The sequence below is a fragment of the Pyrgilauda ruficollis genome, unplaced genomic scaffold, assembly GCF_017590135.1.
Source record: "Pyrgilauda ruficollis isolate IOZ18807 unplaced genomic scaffold, ASM1759013v1 scaffold1, whole genome shotgun sequence".
Lineage (NCBI taxonomy): Eukaryota > Metazoa > Chordata > Aves > Passeriformes > Passeridae > Pyrgilauda > Pyrgilauda ruficollis.
The window spans coordinates 6,105,420-6,125,765 of record NW_024508100.1 but is presented as its reverse complement, the minus strand read 5'-3'; the positions used below and the strand labels follow the sequence as shown (position 1 = coordinate 6,125,765).

General features: G+C 39.3%; 1 protein-coding gene across 3 annotated transcripts in view; it reads right to left on the bottom strand.

The window, feature by feature from the left end:
• The window catches only part of ABLIM2 (actin binding LIM protein family member 2), a 128,969-nt gene that overhangs the window by 10,494 nt on the left and 98,129 nt on the right, over window positions 1-20,346 (bottom strand). For 2 of the 3 annotated variants that reach the window (XM_041470712.1, XM_041470620.1), the window contains exons 13-20: window positions 17,408-17,509; window positions 16,066-16,119; window positions 12,602-12,654; window positions 11,473-11,605; window positions 6,876-6,934; window positions 4,879-4,933; window positions 3,490-3,554; window positions 3,239-3,319 (exon numbers count right to left, since the gene is read on the bottom strand). In XM_041470712.1, the coding sequence (XP_041326646.1) occupies window positions 3,239-3,319; window positions 3,490-3,554; window positions 4,879-4,933; window positions 6,876-6,934; window positions 11,473-11,605; window positions 12,602-12,654; window positions 16,066-16,119; window positions 17,408-17,509 (602 nt within the window). The remainder of the gene's footprint in view (window positions 1-3,238; window positions 3,320-3,489; window positions 3,555-4,878; window positions 4,934-6,875; window positions 6,935-11,472; window positions 11,606-12,601; window positions 12,655-16,065; window positions 16,120-17,407; window positions 17,510-20,346) is intronic. The other variant, XM_041470795.1, reaches the window with a different exon arrangement.

Sequence of the window (20,346 nt, the reverse complement as noted above, 5' to 3'; positions counted from 1 at the left end):
CTCATTATAACCAGTTCTTGGTGCTGCATGTATTAGTTCACTGTTAGCACAAACATCTCCTTGGAAGAGCACAAGGAACTGGGTACTTCTGTCTCACTGCTGAGTTAAGACAAGCAAACAAAAACATGCTGAGTGTTTCTATGCTTAGTTACACGTACTTTTGAGGAAAGAATGACTATTATTTGAATGCATTTATTACCAGTTGAGCCATCCTAATCTCTAGATACCTCTTGGGCTTAGAAAAATACGCATTTTTACAGGAAAATATTTTTTATAATCCTTAAAATAAATTTCTTGCACAACAGTGTAATCTAAAAAATACTGACAATGGGAGTGAAGTTAGGAAAACACTGCCACCCATTAAACCCCCACCCTCCTGTGGTCCTTGAACATTAGCCAAGGTTTCGTTGTAGCCTCCCTTAATTTGACCCCAGGAGCTAATATCATTGACTTGAGTTCACTTCTCATGACAACAACACTCAGAGCAAGAGATTTTGCTTGTAAGTGTGAATCATAGACAAACAACAGTGCCCCTTCCATGACATCTATGATGGATCATTCAAAGTTCACAACAAACTGTTTCACTAAGAGGAGGCTGCTTCAAGTCAAATTGTGGGATGGCTCTTAAATAAATCCACCTCATGCAAACTTAGTTGGCCTTATTGCTCCTAAATGGACCAGGAAATCAGAAACATCATGTGTGAGAGAGATATTCTGTTGATACCAGACACAGTAGGATTCTTTTCAGGTATGACAGCTGATATCAAGCACAGAAGCTCTAGGTCTCCTCTCACAGACACCACCTGTACTCTTGGCCACAGCCATCACACCCAGGAACTTGCTCTGCTTAGCAGCAGCAACAACAACGTGAGGCTTCAGCCCATACAAATAATCTGAATAAAACTGGTGTATTAGAACATGGATATTTTTCTCAGGAGATTTTCCTAGATGTATCACTCTAGAGCTTGGATAATACATGGACTTAGCACTGCTACCATTTCTGTAGGTGAAATCCAGCCCTTTCACAAGTGACATTGGATGTGCAGGATGAAAACAGAACATCAGCTGGAAACCAATTCAGATTGGTAACAGCACTTGCCTCTTAGAGATCCCAAGCATTGAATCATACCATCTAGCAAGAGCAAAATGGACCTCAAGAAAGGGTGAAATAACCTTAGTACATGCTTTCAGTATTCCCAGTGCTGTCCTCAAAAGCTGGAAGATACCAAGGTGTGTGAAGTAGGCCCTCCACTAACAGACAGTAGTCTGTATCCACATTTCTATGCCTGTTCTGCTTCGGTGCAAACCTAAAAACCCACAAAGTTCTGGGCTCCTTGAGTCCTGGGTCCTGCCCAAGCCTGAAATCTGCTGAGTGCACAAGTCAGTAATTAAATTACTATCTTCTACTTCTGCCACAAAAGGGAAATAATGATAAGCTGCTTTTCTATGCAAAGCTCCTTATTTCCAGGAATTCTGTAATACAAAAAAAAGGTTAGGAAAGAGGGGAAGAGGCTGACAGGGAAGGCAATGGTTTGTGCCTGTCACTCAACTCTGCATATGGTTTGAATGTGTAGATGAGCAACTGCCTCTGCTCTTACAGTAGAGTGCTATTAAAACTCTACTAATTTAATTGTTTTAAAAACTACCAATCCCTGTTAAATGTAACACGGCCTACAAAGGAGTCCTTCCTGCAGACACATGTGTTTAGCATAGTGCAGCAATCAGCAGGATTGGCCTGGTCCCCTCACTGCTTTTCTGGTGCAAGTTTGAAGCAGATCTTGTTTATTGTTCTTTTTTGCAAACCTCTGTGAGATCTTTGAAGTGGTTGGGCTCCTTGAGCCAACAGGCCCTGTGCTGCACCTGGTGTGAGGCAGACTGAACAGCTCCAAAGTTAAACAAACAGCAATCCCAGCTGAGGATGGTGTATGAGTTACAGATAATGGCAGCCAGGGCAGGCAGAATCCATCCAAAGCAAACTGTATGTTGTCTTAACAAAGCAATTTAGAGCTGCATTTGCTATTCAGACCAGTCTGCTGTGTTTAGAGACTCTATTCTTTAACATACACATACACATGTGTGTACATACATATATGAAAGAATCCTTTACAGGATATATCCAGAGGAGCATCCCTCCAACTCCCTGATCCTTTTTCCAGACTCATCATGCTTTTTAGTATTGCTATCATGCCTTGCTATAAACCACACTCAAACCAGCACATAACTGAGGCTCTCTTTTCCTTACAATCAGATCAACACTACTTGTTGGGAAATCAAGTGACAAGCACATTCAAGTATTCAAGAGCGTAACACCAATTTCAAAACATAGCACATGTATGCAAATTTGGTAAATTGATTGTTTTGAAAAGCTGATCTTTAATGAGGAACTTTCTGCTCCTTCAAAGTTTTTATTTTTTTCTTGCTTTAAAAGTAACTTTTCTTTCTTCTTTTCTTGTCATATTATCAAATTCAAAATACAGTAAATTTATTAAAATATAAATCTCCCAAAAAGTCCAATATTGTTATCACATATTTTTTATTGAGCTATCTCTTCTTCTTAATAGTAGTTCACAGAAAGATGGTTAGTTAAGGTGAGTCTTTACTCAGTCCTGTCATTGATCAGTCAAAAAAAATCAACCTTGAGATTTTGCTTGAACATGAGAATTTTGCTTGAACATCAACTTCAGGATTTGATCTTTGGAAACTCAGCTTTCTGTTATCATACATTATATCTACATTTCTCTATCTTAAGCAAGATGTGGATGGTAGAGCAAAGCTGCAGTAGAGTGACCACAGATCACACAGCCAAAGGAGAGGCTGAATAAGACAATGGACCAAACAGAGGTCCATGTGTTTTCAGGATGAATGGAGCCTTTTTGTAATAGCCTTTTTGTAATATTTAGGTTATTCCATGAGGATGTTTTTTATATGAATTCAAACAAAAACAAACTTCATGTTTTCCCACTCCCCACCTGAACTTCCAATAACTTGTAAAATCATCCAAAACTGATGGGTTTCATCAATATCTTTGTAAAACACCATTTGGTCAGACATTTGCCAGGTTTTTTTGGCAATTTTTTAGTTAAATTGCCTACATACTGACTTTTTTGAGAAAAAAAACACACAATGTTATTCTTCTCTTCTCTCTTCTTTGTTCCTATTACTGAGGCACAGGGATATCTAGGATAGTAAGCAAACAGGAGAAGTGCTTGCAAAACTGTCGAGCAAACATCATTCCTACCTCCAGCCTGGTCCTGTCCACATCCTTAGGCAATTTCACACGAACTCGGTTTGTTACAATAAGTGTTTCATAGGGATAAATCTGTTAAAAAGACAAGAGCACATGAACTCCAGCTACATCCAATTCTGATGCATGGAAATCGTGGTATGAGGAACTTACTAAAAAATGGTACATACTTGCATCCCGATTTGACAAATATTTCACTGGGACAAAAATTAACAAATGAAATAAAAGAAAGGAACCCATGTAACCTTGCTAGGAAGTGCTGAATCTGATTGTTCTTCCAGTGCTGGAAAAGCCCTTCTTACCTTGTATTCTGCAAAAGAATGAGAACAGGTTCACAGTTTAGAATTTATAGCCATCATTTGGTGTCACCACAATGAACATTTAGGTACATCACAAATGTGCTATGCTACTACATTTCTCTCTTCTGAGTAGCTGTTGATAACTGCATGCATAGTAAGAATTTGACCCCCATGCCCTGAATGTCTATAACACTGTCTATTACCAAAGCAATTGTCCTGGAAATCAAAGGCTTATTACAGAAAATCCATCTCCCGGTGCCATTGGGTTACACGGTGAGTATGTCTGGCAAAATTGGGTATCTCTTTTTACAGGAGGCTTATGTGCAGAGTTAAGTCAGTCTGTCATCCAAAACTCCTGCCCTTATTGTTCTTTACTGAAAATAGTTAAAATATATGGATTATTAAAGGCATGTCAGTTTGGAAACATAGACGAAAACCACTGAGATAATACGATATTACAAGATGCTGACACCCTGCATTTGGGCTGACTGCAGTGGGAATAACAATAGGAAAGAAAAGATGATCTGGGGATGTGGTAACAATGACTCCTGGATCTACACTAGCACAAGGGAATTCTAGTTAGGTCAGTCTATGCCTATATATGATATGACTACCACAATATTATCTATTCACAAAGGTGATTAAACACAACCAGGAGAGCCAGAATGTTTTCACAGACCTCTTTATGGTCAGAAATTAAATCAGAGATTGGGTCTACTTTTCAATACCTGTATTTTAATGTATTTAAACATACAGACAAAATTTTTATCAACACAGTCATGAAGTGTGGCATTAGAGTAAGATTTTTAAAATGAGTTTAAGTGTCTTAGAAATAAATTTTTTCATCTCCTTTGAAAATTCCAACCCAAGTTCCATATTAAGTGCACAGTCCACTTAAAACTGCAATAAAAGAAAATACTGCAAATAAATTCTGCATTTTGAACTCTGCATTTTTTAACCACACTGTAGCAAAACCAAGAAGCACAATGGACTTTTTCCAACTAGACTTGAAGGAATGATTATCTTAAATTTCCTCCTGTCTTTGATATGAGACTAACACCACAAGGCTGTTGCCTCATATCAAAGATCCTGCTGTTGACTCAGCCTGGTTGCACCACCCTATGATGCAAGACTTCTGTCAAGCCTTCAAGTTGGGGTAAGTAAAAAAAGATTGTCTGTGATAAACATGACACTGAGCTGTGTCTCTGGCTAGTCATTATTATGTTAACTACAGGAAGAGCTCACAATAGTAACCTTTATGGCAATGTTAATTAAAATCCTTAAAGGGTGAAAACACAAGGGGAGTAGAAATGATATTGCAAAAAAAAAATGTACCTTTCATGCCCCAGCTTGCATCCTGGTCCGTTTCATATTGGCCCATAGTTTCAGGCTGACAGAGAAAGAAAGAAGCAATGTAACAGCAAAATACACAAAAACCCCACTCTAAATATTGTTGAGAGAAAAAAAAAAACACATAGAACTGCAATACAGATCCTTGGGTGAGAGAAAGAGAAATAAGTCTCTTCAAATTTGGCCTAATTGCTCAAGTAAGCAAGGTGACTGAAACTGTCACTTTTCTGCGATGCTGAGGTGTTACTGCCATCATCACAAATCACTTCTGCTGCACTGCAACTTTTCTCCTTCTGCTTCACACTGGTGATGCCACTGCCCAGGGAGAACTCTATGTGCCATATATGTGCTTTGTTTGAACCACTGTCTTCTTCCTCTGCTGACAAATGCTATGATGAAAAACAGCACAGGAAATCAGAAAAGCACTATTATATGGGGGTTTTTTTCCAAGTCTCATTTTTGCCTTCTAGGGTATCAATGGTGTGCACAGCTATGCCCACGCTAACCTGCAAAGCTCCTTGTTGTTTGCTTTTAGGGTTTTATTTATGCAGCACTAGGATGGCTGATTAAAAATAACAAACTACAAAAGCTGGTATGAACCTACAATCCAAACAGAGGACATCCATTCTGAGAGGAATTTTGGCCTCAAGGATTTGACCATGAGCAGCCTTTCCAACTCTCACACAGGTTTGGGATTCTTTATATGGGACAGTTGCTGCCATCTGCTGCTTTCCCATCACATTGCAAGGCACCCTGAGTGCTTTGGCCTCGGGAAGCCTTGGCATGGCTTTGGTGCCTCACCAGTGCAGTGGCTGGGCACAAGTCAGTGCCTTGCTCACTTCAGGTTACTGGCAACACCCGTTCTGAACAGTCAGAAAAACCTTTTGACTCATAGGTGGGATTAGTTTTATATGGAACCTTTTAGATTTCTAAATATTATTTGACAAGATTTCAGCGTCATTCCTTTCTTCAGGGAAGAATTCGGGAAACCAGGTATTGAAGCAACACAGACATAAATAGTCCTGTAAGATTAACTCAAAGGGATGGACATTTCAACAGTTACTGAAAAATTAATTTAGCTAGTCCTTGATAATTTCTTTCTTGTAGTTCCTCCTAAATGACTCTCAGTTTTGACTCTTGTCACTAGAGAAGTTTAATCCTCCTCATGTGCATATTTCACATCTTTCTTTGGAGAAAGAAAGGAATTTGAACGAGGTCCTCTCCATGCAATTTGGACACAAATCAATTCTTCAAAAGGTAGGTGCACATGCATCTATGTATTGCTCAATACTATAAACCATAGTGGTTTTCACCTAATAGTATAAGCCATGAACTGAGAATCCATAATGCTGGATGCCAGAGGGGACACATTGTCAAAGCTTCCATTTTATTAAAGACTAATAAAAGTAGCAAAAAAGGATTAAAAAAAGAATTCCGAGTCTGTTCTGATCATAATTTTGTTAGACAATTTTCTTTCTATATTGCTGCTTGTCATTCTATCTTCATTGATCCCTCCCTGCCTTGAAAGTACTATGGCTATGTGTGAATACACACACCACACACAGGCACACATTCATACTAGAATAAACAGAATAGATGGTTCAAGGAATGCAATGGATGTGGGCTGTTCCACCTTTGCTCTAAGATCATTACTTGCCTAATTATAGGCCTGTCTCTATCATTAATTCAAGCTATCCTATGACTAATATGTGCAGCCTGTACGCTTCAGATCTTCGTTTGTTTTGAAAGGGAGGAGAATCAAGATTCCCAATGCTCACAATGCACACAATTAAAAGGAGAAGCCTCAGTCAGTCTTACTCTTGCAGACAGACAAACTGTAACCCACTTAGGGAATGAATCTGTCAGACAGGGCTGGCAGCCAAAACACCTTTGAAGTGTTATTACTGTGTAGATTTTCAACTAGTTACTGAGCTTTTTATGAGGCCTTATTCCCTGGAGATTGTATTTAAATGTGTACCTACTTGATGTAAGCCATTCTTTCCATAGCCAGGCAGAGAAGCAGACTTAGAATATGGAAATCCTGTAAAAGACATAATATACAGGTAAATCTTTCACAGCCTACTAAAACAGGGAATCCAAGAAAACATCCAGAAACAGCAATGCAAGATATCAACAGGGAATCCAAGAAAACATCCAGAAACAGCAATGCAAGATATCAATGCAAATATTCTATCAATGAGATGAGATATAACTGACCCATGCTCATCTTTTCTCCATATTTCATGCACATGAACATGTGTAACAGTATCTAGAAACAGCAGCATGCCAGGGGCACAATGTGGAGGGAGTTGTGGGGCTCACATTATGGAAGCCTCATGTACCTACAAGATGCAAAGCTTGTGATTTGAGATTGTGAAATCTCTGCCTTCCAGATTGGTGTTAAATCATAACTTGAAATTGGAATTAAAGGGATTTAGATCATCACTTCTGAATGTGCTATATGAGTTCTGGGTTATGGTTTTGTTTCTTAAAAAAGATGGGTTGATACCCTACCACTTAAAAAAATAACAACTTTTTTTTTTTTTCTTTTTCTTTTTGTAAAACATCTCTTGGAAAAAAGCAAAAATAAAGATACAGCAGTGGATAAAGTAAATCAGCCAGAGTATATACACCCAAGTGAAAGAAAGTTTTAAGATGGAGAAAACTGGCAAAGTGGTGTTACCATGAATAAATGATGTAATACAGTGATGAAACTCAGTGTGGTCATTATGAGACAAGTGAAATGCCTTAATTTTAGTATTAAGACTTTAATAAGAAAGTTTAAAAGTTAAACAATAGAAGAACAAACACATGTGTAATAAACATTCCTGATTCCAGTACAGGACATTATGTAAAACTGAAGGAAAGAGTTACAGAAGCCAGATAGCTCAAAGAACTGAATGTACAATACTTCTTTCTGTCAAAATTGTTAGCAGTCTCTGTCCAAAGAGGAATGCAGGAAGGGAATCCAGACCCTACTGGATTAATAAATACCCTAAGGAGATTATTAGGAATAAGCATGCAGAAAGAAAAAGCAAAAGATGGATCAGCAGAGAGCTCAAAATGTGCTGAGATAAACTGAAAACTGCCAGAAGTCAAGCTGAGTTAAACATTGAAAATGATATTAAAACAAATAGCAAAAAGTTTCTCCAGCTATCCAAATAAAAGGAGAACAAGGAAAGAAGAAATGGGATCACTGGGAGTTGCACTGTGTCAGTACTCAGCACTCAGCAAAGGTGAAAGACAACCCAGGTAGGGCTTGAGCACTGCAGGAGTATTTCATCCAGGGCACAGAAAGTGCAGTACTGAGCAAGGATGAAAAGCTAAAGGAGTAGGGGTAGGCCAGTGAATCACTGGCATGATGGGAAAAAAAAATGGATGGAAAAAAAAAATTCAAAGCACTTAGTATACTTAAACAGGGAGCAACAGGCTCACACTGAATTGCAAGCCAAATACCTCCTACCACTGATGGATGGAAAAAAAAATTTCAAAGCACTTAATGTACTTAAACAGGAAGCAACAGGCTCACACTGAATTGCAAGCCAAATACCTCCTACCATTGGAGAAGGGCAACTACAGTTTTTATATTTAAGAGAAGATAAAATAACAAAACAGAAACCTTTTAATTGCCTGTTATGTGAATGGTAGTGCCAGCAGAGAGCAAAGAGTAAAGTAATACCTGTGCAATAGAATGCCTGTATCTGCAACAAAGCTGTCATATAAATATTGGAAAGCTGTATTGGACATCAGCGTGCAGATCGATCTTTTGGCTACAGTGAAGATGGGCGACTGAGGTTTGTTCTGTCACTAAATAACACTCGGTCACCGAGGAGCACTGCCCCAAGGTAAAGAGGCGCTAGCAGCAGAGCCAGGCAGGTGCGGAGCTGCCCGGAGCTCTCCCGGAGCTGCCCCCGAGCTGTCCCGCAGTTCTCCCGGGGCTGTTCCGGAGCTGCCCCCGAGCTCTCCCGGAGCGGTCCCGGAGCTGCCCCCGAGCTCTCCCGGAGCTGCCCCCGAGCTCTCCCGGAGCGGTCCCGGAGCTGCCCCCGAGCTCTCCCGGAGCGGTCCCGGAGCGGTCCCCGAGCTCTCCCGGAGCGGTCCCGGAGCCGCCCCCGAGCTCTCCCGGAGCTGCCGGGCGGAGCTGCAGCCGCAGCCGCGGCGACACCGCGTGGCCGCCCGGAGAAGCGGAGCGCAGAACCGAGCCCGAACGGCCCGGAACACAGCACTGAGAGCCGCTGATCCAGCTACCTTCCTCTGGATTAGACGCTGTCTGAACATCAGCTACCCTCTGCAGGGGTCTGGTCCTGCTTTGTCCACTACGACATTCACCTCTCAGCACACCATGGACACATCAACAGCAAGGGTTACCTGCCTTCCTAGATGCCTGCTTTCCTAAATACACAACACTTAAAATCATGAATTATGGCAAATGATTAGCTATTACACATCTACATATACAGAAAAAAGATCCATTTTCACAGGTGGATGGAAGGAGACACAATCTCCACTCCTGCCTGTTGATTGCACAGGCCTCACACTGATGTGATGTGTTGTTAGTTGTATGCTCCTGGGCATTTAAGTAATGTAATATGGCAAAATTTCTTCTAGAGCAAAACAACCCTTTTCCAGTTTGTTCAGAGGCTGGACAGAAAAATGCAGGGTTTTTTGCTCAGCGTATCTGGAAACATCACTACCAATTCACAGCCTGCTGACTCCCTCCACTCTGCATGTAACCACTTGGCACCAAACCTACACCTAACAAGTTTATTTTCTCTGATAGTTACTGACTATGCTACAGGGATGAGGCTGAAAACCAGAGTTCTCAAGCAGAAGTGCAAGAGGTAGAGATGCTACTTTTCTGTGGCCAATGGGGGACATAGGACAGACTATAAATAATCAGAACTAAATAGGGAAACACTGAATAGAGAAGGAATTAGGATGTCCACAGGTAAGTGAATAAAAGCATAAGGAAAGGAAAAGTGTAAATTTCAGGAAGATAAAACTTCCTCAATTTCATTTCTTGTAGCTGCTAACTGGGTAATGTAGTCAACTTTCATGAGGGACAGAGAAATGCTGATAAAAAGCAATGGAAAATGAACAACAGAACCTATATTGGCACAAATGGGATATTGACCCTGACACAGAGGTGTGAATTACCTATTGCATTTCTAGTTTTAATAGTTCCACATTCCCAAGATTATCAAAAATATGAAAGAAGTGCTAGTATAGCAGAGTGACAGGTAGAGCAACATTCTCAGGGGAAAAAATGAACACCATATGTTGTTCCTGTATAACAGTTCTTGATGTGCTATGTACTTCTCCCTGCTTAAAATCTTCATTTAAGGACTGGTCTCTCAAAACATGTGTAGAAGAGTATCAGATCTACTCCATAAAGCTTCCAGACATACCCCATGTGTGTATGACAATGAAAGGTTTCAAAGGTGCTCATTCATGGGCTACAATTTCCAAATGTTAAGTGTGTGAGGTGGTCAGACTTGGTTTCCCCTGCACAGGGAATCCTGCAGTACACCTTGTGCACATGTCTGTGATTTCTAGTGAGGATTAAGTTATCAAATTCCTTTAAGCTAGACCAGTGAGACTGATGATCTAAAATAAATTTTCTTCTTTATCTTGTTACAGACTTGTGACAGACTTCGTAGCATCTGTTTTCCCTCTTCCTTGCACAGCTAAGCCATAATTTCCTTAATATAAGTTGATGGAGCCAACTATCACATTACCAAAATGCCCACAACACTGACATCCTAGCCCTGCTGCCAGACATGCCTTGCATTGGGTGCATTCTTTTGGAAAACTTCTTCCCCAGCTTATTTACCTTGGATGACCTGCTACTGCTGCATGGGGTAAAGTGGAGGAGGCAAGGACAGGAACATCCCTGTTATTTCTTAAAATTCATTAAACTTCTTTTTTGTCATGAATGTAACTTAAAAGCAAAATTCAGGCCCAATAGTAATGCTTCTGACTTGTTGAAATGTGTAATAAGAAATGTATAGAACATGCTTTTTGGTACTGATGGCTAGCATGGGCATATGGTCTCCAGGCCAGTATCCAGTTACAAAATTATTCCCCTTCCCACCTGGAATATTTCTGTGACCTTATAACTGCGAGTGATAACAAAAAAAAAATTGCCTAAGTTAACCTCTGGAGCAAGGAAATCTTTATGTGTATCATGATAGAGAAGGAATGGCTCCATCAATATTCAAAATACATAGTTTGTGTGAAGGACTAATTAGCACAAATGAAAAATCTGCTTGCTACTGCCATCCTGTCTACTGAAAATAGGTATCATATAATAAATGGGCACTTTCATGAGGAGTGGGTTTTTGTGGTAAGGCATCTCTGCTCTCCAAAGAGACAGCAGTTCATTCACACAGGCAGTGCTGCTCCCTTCACTAATAAGAAACTACAAACAGTTTCACCATCAGAGTCTGGAGGCACTGAACGCTCACAAGCCACGGCACAACAAACAGACAAACGGTGTGGTTCTGGCAGGGCCGAAGCAAAAGGCAGCCAGGAGCAGTGAGTTTGGGGCTGCAGCAGGACCCCGTGCCCAGCAGCACTCACGGCAGCACGGCGCGGCCGTGCCCTCCTGCGCCCTGTCGCTGCCCGCGGTGAGCGACAGCGAGCGCGTCTCCGAGTCCGGGGAGTTGGTTCTGGTGTCCAGATCCCCCTTCAGGATCAGCCAGCTGCTCTTCAGCTGCAGAGAGGAAAAGCCTGTTATGAGATACAGGATTTAACACCGGCAGGCAGTTCTCCTACCTCGGCTGTCTCACATGCCTTGTGAGCTGCGTGTCTGTTAATGCTCACCGCAGCTTGTACCATCCTTTATCAAATTATAAAAGCTGACTGTATGATGACTTAGACATCACAGCTACCAGAAACTTTTAATTTTCAGCTGGGCTGGTGATAGTTTCTCTGTTCATGAAGCCTCCCACTGTGCCCCACTTCAGAAGATGCCCTATGTAATTTTCTCATAATTAATCTGCTCTTGACGTTTTTCTTCTAGGCTGATATGCACCCTATGTCTGCAGGATTAGCTGAATCACCAATGTTCATGTTGAGACCCAGTGAAAATCCATAGTTTATTGCTCTTAATCTCAATATCCCTCCTTCTCTTTACTGTAGAATTGTCACCATGATATTTTTATGAAAAATCCCTTTGCCAGGATTTTTCTCCTGAAAAGCCTCAGAAAAGAAATGTCAATAATAAATGTAATTATCTGGTGCTTTGGAATGTGGCAGGTGCATCTTTGATTGGTTTAATGTGAATTGTTTTTACTTGATGATCAGTCCCAGTCTGGCTATGTCAGGACTCTTGTCTGTCACGGGTTTTTATTATTCATTCCTTTCTTAGCCTTCTGATGTATTCCCTTCTCTCTATAGTTTAATACAGCTTTAGTATAACATAACATAACATAACACTATATTCTATTCTATTCTATTCACCTTCTAAGATATATAGAGTCAGATTCATCTCTTCCCTTGTCCCAAAACCCGCAAACACATCGACACAGAATGTACATTCTAAACTCTTTGGGTGAGAGATTAAGCTTTTCTATGTCTTTTCAGAAGACCTAAAAGTAGTAATGATTATTTCAATTGTTTAAAATAATACCTTTACATATGAATGTGTTTTATAAACCAGTTCCTTCAAGAATTATCAATATTTTTTTTCATTCTTTCTGATCATTACCTTCTTACTGTCCTGATCCAAGCTTCCATCCTCCCCTTCTGATCGTCTTGCTGCTGTAAGATTAAATTAATTTAAAAAATTTGAACAGAATGCATCTTATTTTTTGTCTTCTGTTTTGACTGTAGTTGTGTTCTGAATATTTTTAAGAGGGGGAGAAAAATCAATTAAAAAATAGAGTTTGACAGAAAATTTGATGTACACAGCTATGGTTTCACATAATTAACTGAAATAATTTTGAAAGTATTACAGTAATACTCATTCTTTATGTATACAGTGAATTTAGAGAATGTGTTCCTGCTGGATTTTAAACTTGCATTTTGAACTTTTGGGGAATGATTGGTAGGAAAAATAATTGTACATCATATCTTAGAGACAAATTTCTATGGCCATCACTTACAGGGAAGCCAATTCCCCCTTCTGTGTTACCATGACCATGAAAGTACAAGTAGTCACACAGATATTTTGTAGTCAGCACACCTGGGTCTCCTGGGACCCCAAAGAGGGCAGACAATCACGGAAAAGAAAATTATGAATAAACTTGGCATTGCCTCTTTATAAAATATGCAAGAGAGACTGTGTCAGACTCTAAAATTCAAAATTCTTGACCAACCAATTTTTATGACTGTATTTTCCTCTTCTGCCCATATTGTCCTCTTAAAGAATGTTCCCAAAAAAAGTTGATGTTTTACCATTGGGTTATTTCCCTGTAACTTTCTTTTGTATCTTCATTAGATAGTTCCCAACCCCTGAATGTGTTTTTCCTTGTCTTTTATTTCCCAGGGTATTGTTCCAGACACCGAGTTACACTCGAGAGTCTTACAGAAAGTTTTGTGCCAAATTTCACACAATTTCAGGTAAATCCTTAAAATTTGAGCCCTACTTGTCTTTGTATCCCTCTGGGTAGTTTGGGGAGAGTTTTAATGGTGCAAAACTGGAATAATGGAAGGACATAGCATAACTTTAAGCCCATGAGAAATGAATGGGACAAGGGGGTTGTCTGCAATGCCTGAGAAAAATGGCCCTGTGCAATGCAATGTAGACAGAAAATGTAATTATTAGTAAGAGAAAGAGTACAATAACACAGAAGTTAAGGCTCAGATGAGATTCTTAGAGACAGAGATGGAGAGGAGATTAAATTGCACCATTAGAAGTGCTGAAAAACTCCCAGCAAGTTGGGAAAAACTCTGCCCTCTCCAGTTCCCCAGCCATCATGTCTGCAGAGGATCTGCCCTGTGTCTAAACAACACAGGCAAAAGGCCACCACCAAAAGCATTTCAGTGTTATCACGATGCAATTTCTGGTGCCATTGTACAGCTCACACCAGACCTTGACTAGTTTTGCTGAGGAGGTGGTGATTAAAAAATGACAAACTGCCATAAGGAAAATATCTGTAGGTTAGAGGTGAAAATCTGGAACTGTAGAGGGTTTGGCTGCTTCCCCCCACTTCAATTTAGTGTGGGGAAAAAAAAAAAGCTGGGTTAGGAAATATGAACAGTGTTATGAAAAAGGTTTTCACAGTTATCTCATAGCATCCTGACAAGGGTATTTTTCCAAGATGTCTCTGAGGAATAAAATAGGAAGGAATATTCAAATATGAATAAAGTCCCTACACTGCAAGAAGGACCTAAACCTGGTCCACAGATATTTTGGGAACACACTCTAAACTGCGAGTCAAGAAGTTATTCCAGGTTATGTCTACAGATTTTGCTCTCATTAAATCAGAAATCCATAGAGAGGGTCTGATGCATTTTTGGAAATGTTTACTTTTGTTTCGAGATATTGATGTTTTCAAAGGAAAAACACCCCATGCTTGATTCAAGATTTCAATTCAGAAATTACAAGAAATTTCCACAAGATCTTGAGAGCATCTGACTTCAAAGAGATGCAGAGAATTTACAACCAAAATCAGTGAGGACATGAAGACCAGCCCTTCCCAAGCTCCTGAGAAGGTTTGATATATCACACTGCTGGCAGATAAATCCAAGTGCCCTGAATTTCATCAGTACTGAGCATTAGCTTCACCACTACAAGGGGTACTCGGTTCTGCCATGAATCTCAATGTGGTTTCAAAACTTTTTTAGTAACTTTGAATGATGTTCAAACACTGCTAAAACACAAACGCACACACACAACCATGCAGGCTCCTACACTCTTCAACCCCAGCTCTGAGCCTGATCTCTTGCACATTCCATTCTTCCACCACCTTTTTCTCATTCTGAATTTGGTTGTTTATAATAGAAACACAGAAGCTGTGGCTACAGCAAATCTGTTGGGTGCTGATGTAACTAAAACCTTTTAAAGCCAAATGTTTTGGAAGAGCTTCTTGCACTTCTTGTTTTAAAGAACATTTTTGTGCTTGTTTGTTCAAACTTGGTCTTCTCAACAAAGGAATGTTCTCTGGCTCCTTTTCAGGATGAATTAGTTCAGCGTCCCATTAGCTTGAGGAGCTGAAGCATCAGCTGCTCATGTGTTCATGCTTTAGCTGGGAGTCCTTCCAGAACAAAAGATAAATATTTTTAAATTTTATTTTCATTTGTATTATTTTTATTGGAAGGAAAATTTATTGATTTTTGTTGTTGTTGTTGCTGGATTTTATGGTTTTGGGGTTTTTTTTAGTTAGAGTAAATTATGTTTTGTCCTCTGGTAGGAAAAAAGAAAAGTATTTCCAACACAATCTTTCATAATGTCTATAATCTACAAAAGAAAGTAAAAATCATATATTCTTGTTAACCTATTGAGATTGCTGACTTGCTAGTTTAATTATCTGCTCCCTTCAGTGATGAGCACAACTTCATACAGCAGTGCAAAACTGACATAATCCAGACTTCAACAGACAGCAAACTGATATAAAAATGCCCACCCTGCAAATATAAAGCTGTTGCTTAGAATCCTCTTTGAAACCAAAAGTATCTATAAAATAAATTACACAGCCAGAATACAGGATATCAGTCCTACTATCAGCTTCTGTAAATGAGAGAAACTGTGCTGACTTACATTAGATGATCATTACTTTACATTTGTTCATGATTTTTCCAAACACTACTATAATATTAAACTTTTTTAGCTGTCTTTTTTTTTGCTCAGCCTAAGAAGTTGTGTCTAATGATTTATATTGAGGAGCAGGAACAGAGAGGCAGGAGAGGGAAAACAGGGCATGGAACAGCAGTCAGGGCATAGCACAGCACTTTATGTGGCACTCATTATCAGATCTGAATCATCACAACATATAAAATACCAGTATCCCAGTTTTCCCATATCTCCCAGTTTTCGAGAACTTACTGTATCCTTGGACATCATGTTATACCAAATGCTATTTAATTTTCATGTCACTTCTTCTCCTTTTCTATTTGAGGTTATAGGGACATAATGAAATGCAAAGACTGCAGCAAATGAATTTGGGAGTCAATACACATTTTTTGCCAAGACACATAGACAAAACTGCGACAGAGAAAAGCAGACTGTACCATGCTGTTTGTAGATAGGAGGTTTCCTATAGATGTTATCTTTTGCGCCAGTGTCTGAGGAAGAGGAAAGAGAAAGGAAAGAGTGAAAGAGTAAGCAAACAGTTCAGACCACACTGCTCTTGTCTCCTCTCAGCAACAGTAACAATGCAAGAACTTCAGCCAAGACTGCACTTATTCAGTGGTTTGCCATTCACTGGTTATTGAAAGAGAATCATATGCTGAAAACCTTTATACCTGCCTGTGCAACATAATCCCCCTAAGTCCCTCAAAATGCTCTAAGACAACTTCAGTGGCATCCATTGGGTGATAAGTAGGTGGTTTCATCTGCACTAGCAGTATATACTTGATAATCAGCAAAAAAGAAACTGGCACACTTGCCACTATTGAAAATTCACATAGGAGTACAACAGACTATTACAACTGTCACACTTGGAAAAAGATTTTCTCCATTATTCATAAATAAAGTGGACATGTTCAGGTATGAATGTTTATACTGTAAATACAAACTATTGTTTTAGGAAATCCTATAATTTGTCTTTACTTTGAATTATATAGCTAACTTGGCCTTCCAGGAATTTTCTGGAAGCACTCAGAGCCACAGTCTAGGGTTCCCAATTCATACTGTACAGACATCAGATTTATTCAGTACTATGGACTTCAGCAGACAGAGTTCCTAATTGTGGTCTGTTTACAGAAACATTAACCACAGCAGCTAAATGTGAATAAACAAAGGATTACAGTGAGGAGGTAGATGTGTTTAGCAGTCAAAAAGCTAAATGGTGTGGATGTAAGTTTAATGTGCTTGTTCATTGAACTTGAAAACAGTAGAGTACATATACAAAGATTGCCACAATGAACCTCCTGCAGTTCTGAAGTCTTCCAGCTTCTTTTGAAGTTTATGTTACTATTACTTAAATTCATATAATAGACTGATAAGGGAAAAAAAAAAACCAACAAAAACCCCTTCAGTCATTCCTCCTTGACACAAACTCAATACATCTATGCAGTTATGGCACTATAAATCATAAAATCCTAGAATCATTAAGACATCTAAGATCATCTAGTTCAGCCACTAACCCAGTGCTGCTGTAACTTCATACTGTTGGTAACATTTTTCAATCTGTTCCTTCTGTAAAGCAATTTTTTTAACATATAGGTACATGAGCACACATCTTTCTTTTATTTTTGAGATGAAGTATAACAACAGATATTCACTTGGTAGACATTTTCTCTTTCTGCACTTTGAAATTCACAAATCAATTCTAAAAAAAAAAATTACATTCAGAAGAGAACAAACAGGTGCTAGAAATTGAAGATCAAAAGCTAAGCAGTTAATGCCTACCTGGAATATGGAAATGCCTAGGAGCCTGCTGATAGACAGAAGGTGAAGATTTGCTGTCAGAGTACATGGATAAGCTTGGAGTGCTCCGACCACTTTCACTGCCTCCAAGGGGAAGAGCAAAGAAAGCAGATAAAAGAAAAATGGAAAGCAAAGTAGAGTATTTCAAGCATAAAAGCTTGTTCAGAATGACTTGTTAATCCAACAGTTTTAAATATATGTTTTTGTAAAACCCATTCTTTTTCAGCATAGTATATTGGCTCAGACTCCTTACACCTCATCAAAAATTACTATCTGATAGATATCAGATTACAATGTCCTACTTTGAAGTGAAAACTTCTCTTTTAATGATGCTTTAAAAAAGAAAATCGAAGGATAAGAACATCCAGAATCTTGAAATGTGTTTTGCATAGCCTTAACTGAATAATCTATCGATCAAGTTTTTTAAAAGTTAAATGCTATGGCTCGTAGCCTGCCCCTGAAACTGGTAATACATAATTCATTTAAATTATCTCAAAGCAGGGCTAGACCAAAATATAAACATTATGGTTAAGTCAAAAAATCCTGCATATATCAGTGACAAAAAGAGATGTTGAAATTCGGCTTTCAATTGCAAACTTTTCCCACAGGTAACATGCCACAGCATTTTTATGCAAACAAGGTTGGATTATCAAGTCATGGATCTATAATGCCATAGTCACTTCACCAAATTTCAAGTTACACATAGGATTTTTCCATATTAATTTTTCCACTTGTTTTTTTCAAATGCTTATTAGGTGCCATTTATCTCCTCTTCGCTTATTTCCCTAAAGCAAACTCTATGGCATTATAGTGCTGCTTGGCAAACAAAAAAGTAAAGCTCTACTTTTTTGGGACTTGTAAAATCCTTTTAGTTTACAGCACTGTTAAGCAACTGGAAGCAAACATGACATTTATTCTTACATCAAATGACTGTTAATCTGCTGTTATTGTTTTAGTGTGGATGAAGCACAAACTTAATGGCTGGTAATGACGATGGTGTAGCAAGTTTCTCTGGGGTAAAGAAAGGGCAGCAGCTCAGGGCATTAGATCTGCAACTGAGTTCTGCCTTCATGAAGGAGATGTTTCATAACCACAGAGCTCCTGGGTTACCAGAGCTGTTACCATGCCTGTGGAGTGGTCTCTGCTGACACACAGTGGGCGCATGGCCATCCCACTGCCACCAAAGCCAGACTTGCCATGCACCACTGAGGCCAAGGGGACAGAGCCACCGAGCTCAGTGGGAGCAGAGACAGGACAGACGAGGTCAGAAGAGCGTGCTGCGCTACCTCATGACAATACACTAACTGATCCATCCTAGATTTTGTGTCTTTCATGTTCACACTAGACCAAAAATTAGAACTCAAAAGCTATTCAGCGGCAACCACTCAGTAACAGTGATTTCTTGTTGGAAAAGTGTAATCTGGGACATTGAGAGATTGACATCCCAGCCACAGGTGCTGAGAGCCTATGGTCCTTCCAAAATGTTAAGAAAAAATTATGGAATTACTAAGAATCTGGTGTATCACCACAAGCTTGCAGGCAAGTAGTCCTCAAACAAGAAACCAGAGAGTTATTCAGTTTCTTGATTCCCCCTTTGCTCTTGGATGGAAAAAAATGGGCAGAGCTTTGCACTCCACATTTATGAATTCCCTCTTTCTTTGCTGCTTGCTGGCCAGATTCCTGCCTATCCCTATTAAATAAAAGAAGCCTCAATGTCACTGGTAGATACTAAAATAAGGTTCATTATACCTCCAAAATTCTTAAAAATTTTGTAATGTCCTTCACTCAAATTAGATATTGTTATTGGAGTTTTCTAATTTAAACAGAAAATGAAAGTTCTCAAGCAATTTCCACTGCAGTATATTAATTCCTCATGTATAAAATTAGCATATTATTAAAATGTCTATTCATATATGATCTCCATGAATAATCACTTCATTGAGCAGTGACCTAAGGTGCTGGTATTGTACACACATAGAAAGTCATTTTTCAGACAGGGCAGAGTGTCAGCAAGGAATCAGGAGGAAGCATTAATTAAGAGGAATAAACTTGTAGGAACACAAGATATAAGTGCAAGTACCAGGGGATAGGGAATCTAAAACTTGCTCAGTTCAAGGATCATCTGTGTGGAGCAGTTTGCAAAGCCATCACCTCTAACTTGCTCAAAATGGAAGAATTAAGGATGAAATGATGGAAAAAGTTTTTCTTGGACTCCATTCATACAAACTGATGCACATTTGAACTTTCATTCTGCTACTGATTCAGATAAACATGTGAGTAGTTGTATTTCACTTTCCGCATACAAGAGTAAGTGTTTAATAATAAAGCAAACTGAAGACCCATGTAGACAGTTAATGAGTAGGAACTACAGACAGCCACTTAAGCTAGGCTGTAATTTAAATCTCTAAAATGAAACTTTGCCAATAAACTTTCTCTTTCAAGGTTTGCTTAGTATAGACTGAAGAAGAACTTCAAATAAATTCTCAGAGAAAAGACAACTACCAGTGAGAGCAATTTTTCAAACTTTTGGGTTTGCCTTCTGCCATAAGCAGCCACAAGCTGTGATCTTCTCTAGTGATCAGTGAAGAGCAAAAAAACCAGAGTCTTGAACTCTTCCCTGGATGTTGTTTAACTTGGAAAGAATCTGGGAAGGCTTACTTTGAACTTGAGTGCAAACCACAAAAACTTCCTTGTGTCCCCTGGTTGCTGACAGGGCAGGCTGTGCTTTTAACCCTGTGTGTGTAGAGCCAACTGACCAGGGCTCATTTTCATGAGACCATGCTCCATTTTCAAGGGACTGTCAGGAAAAGTATAATATTGCTTATATCTCCTACTTAATCAGCTTTTATCTTATCTGGGAGGATGGGAAATGTTATAATAAGTAACAGTACGAGCTGTCTAAGTTCAAGACTGAAGAACAA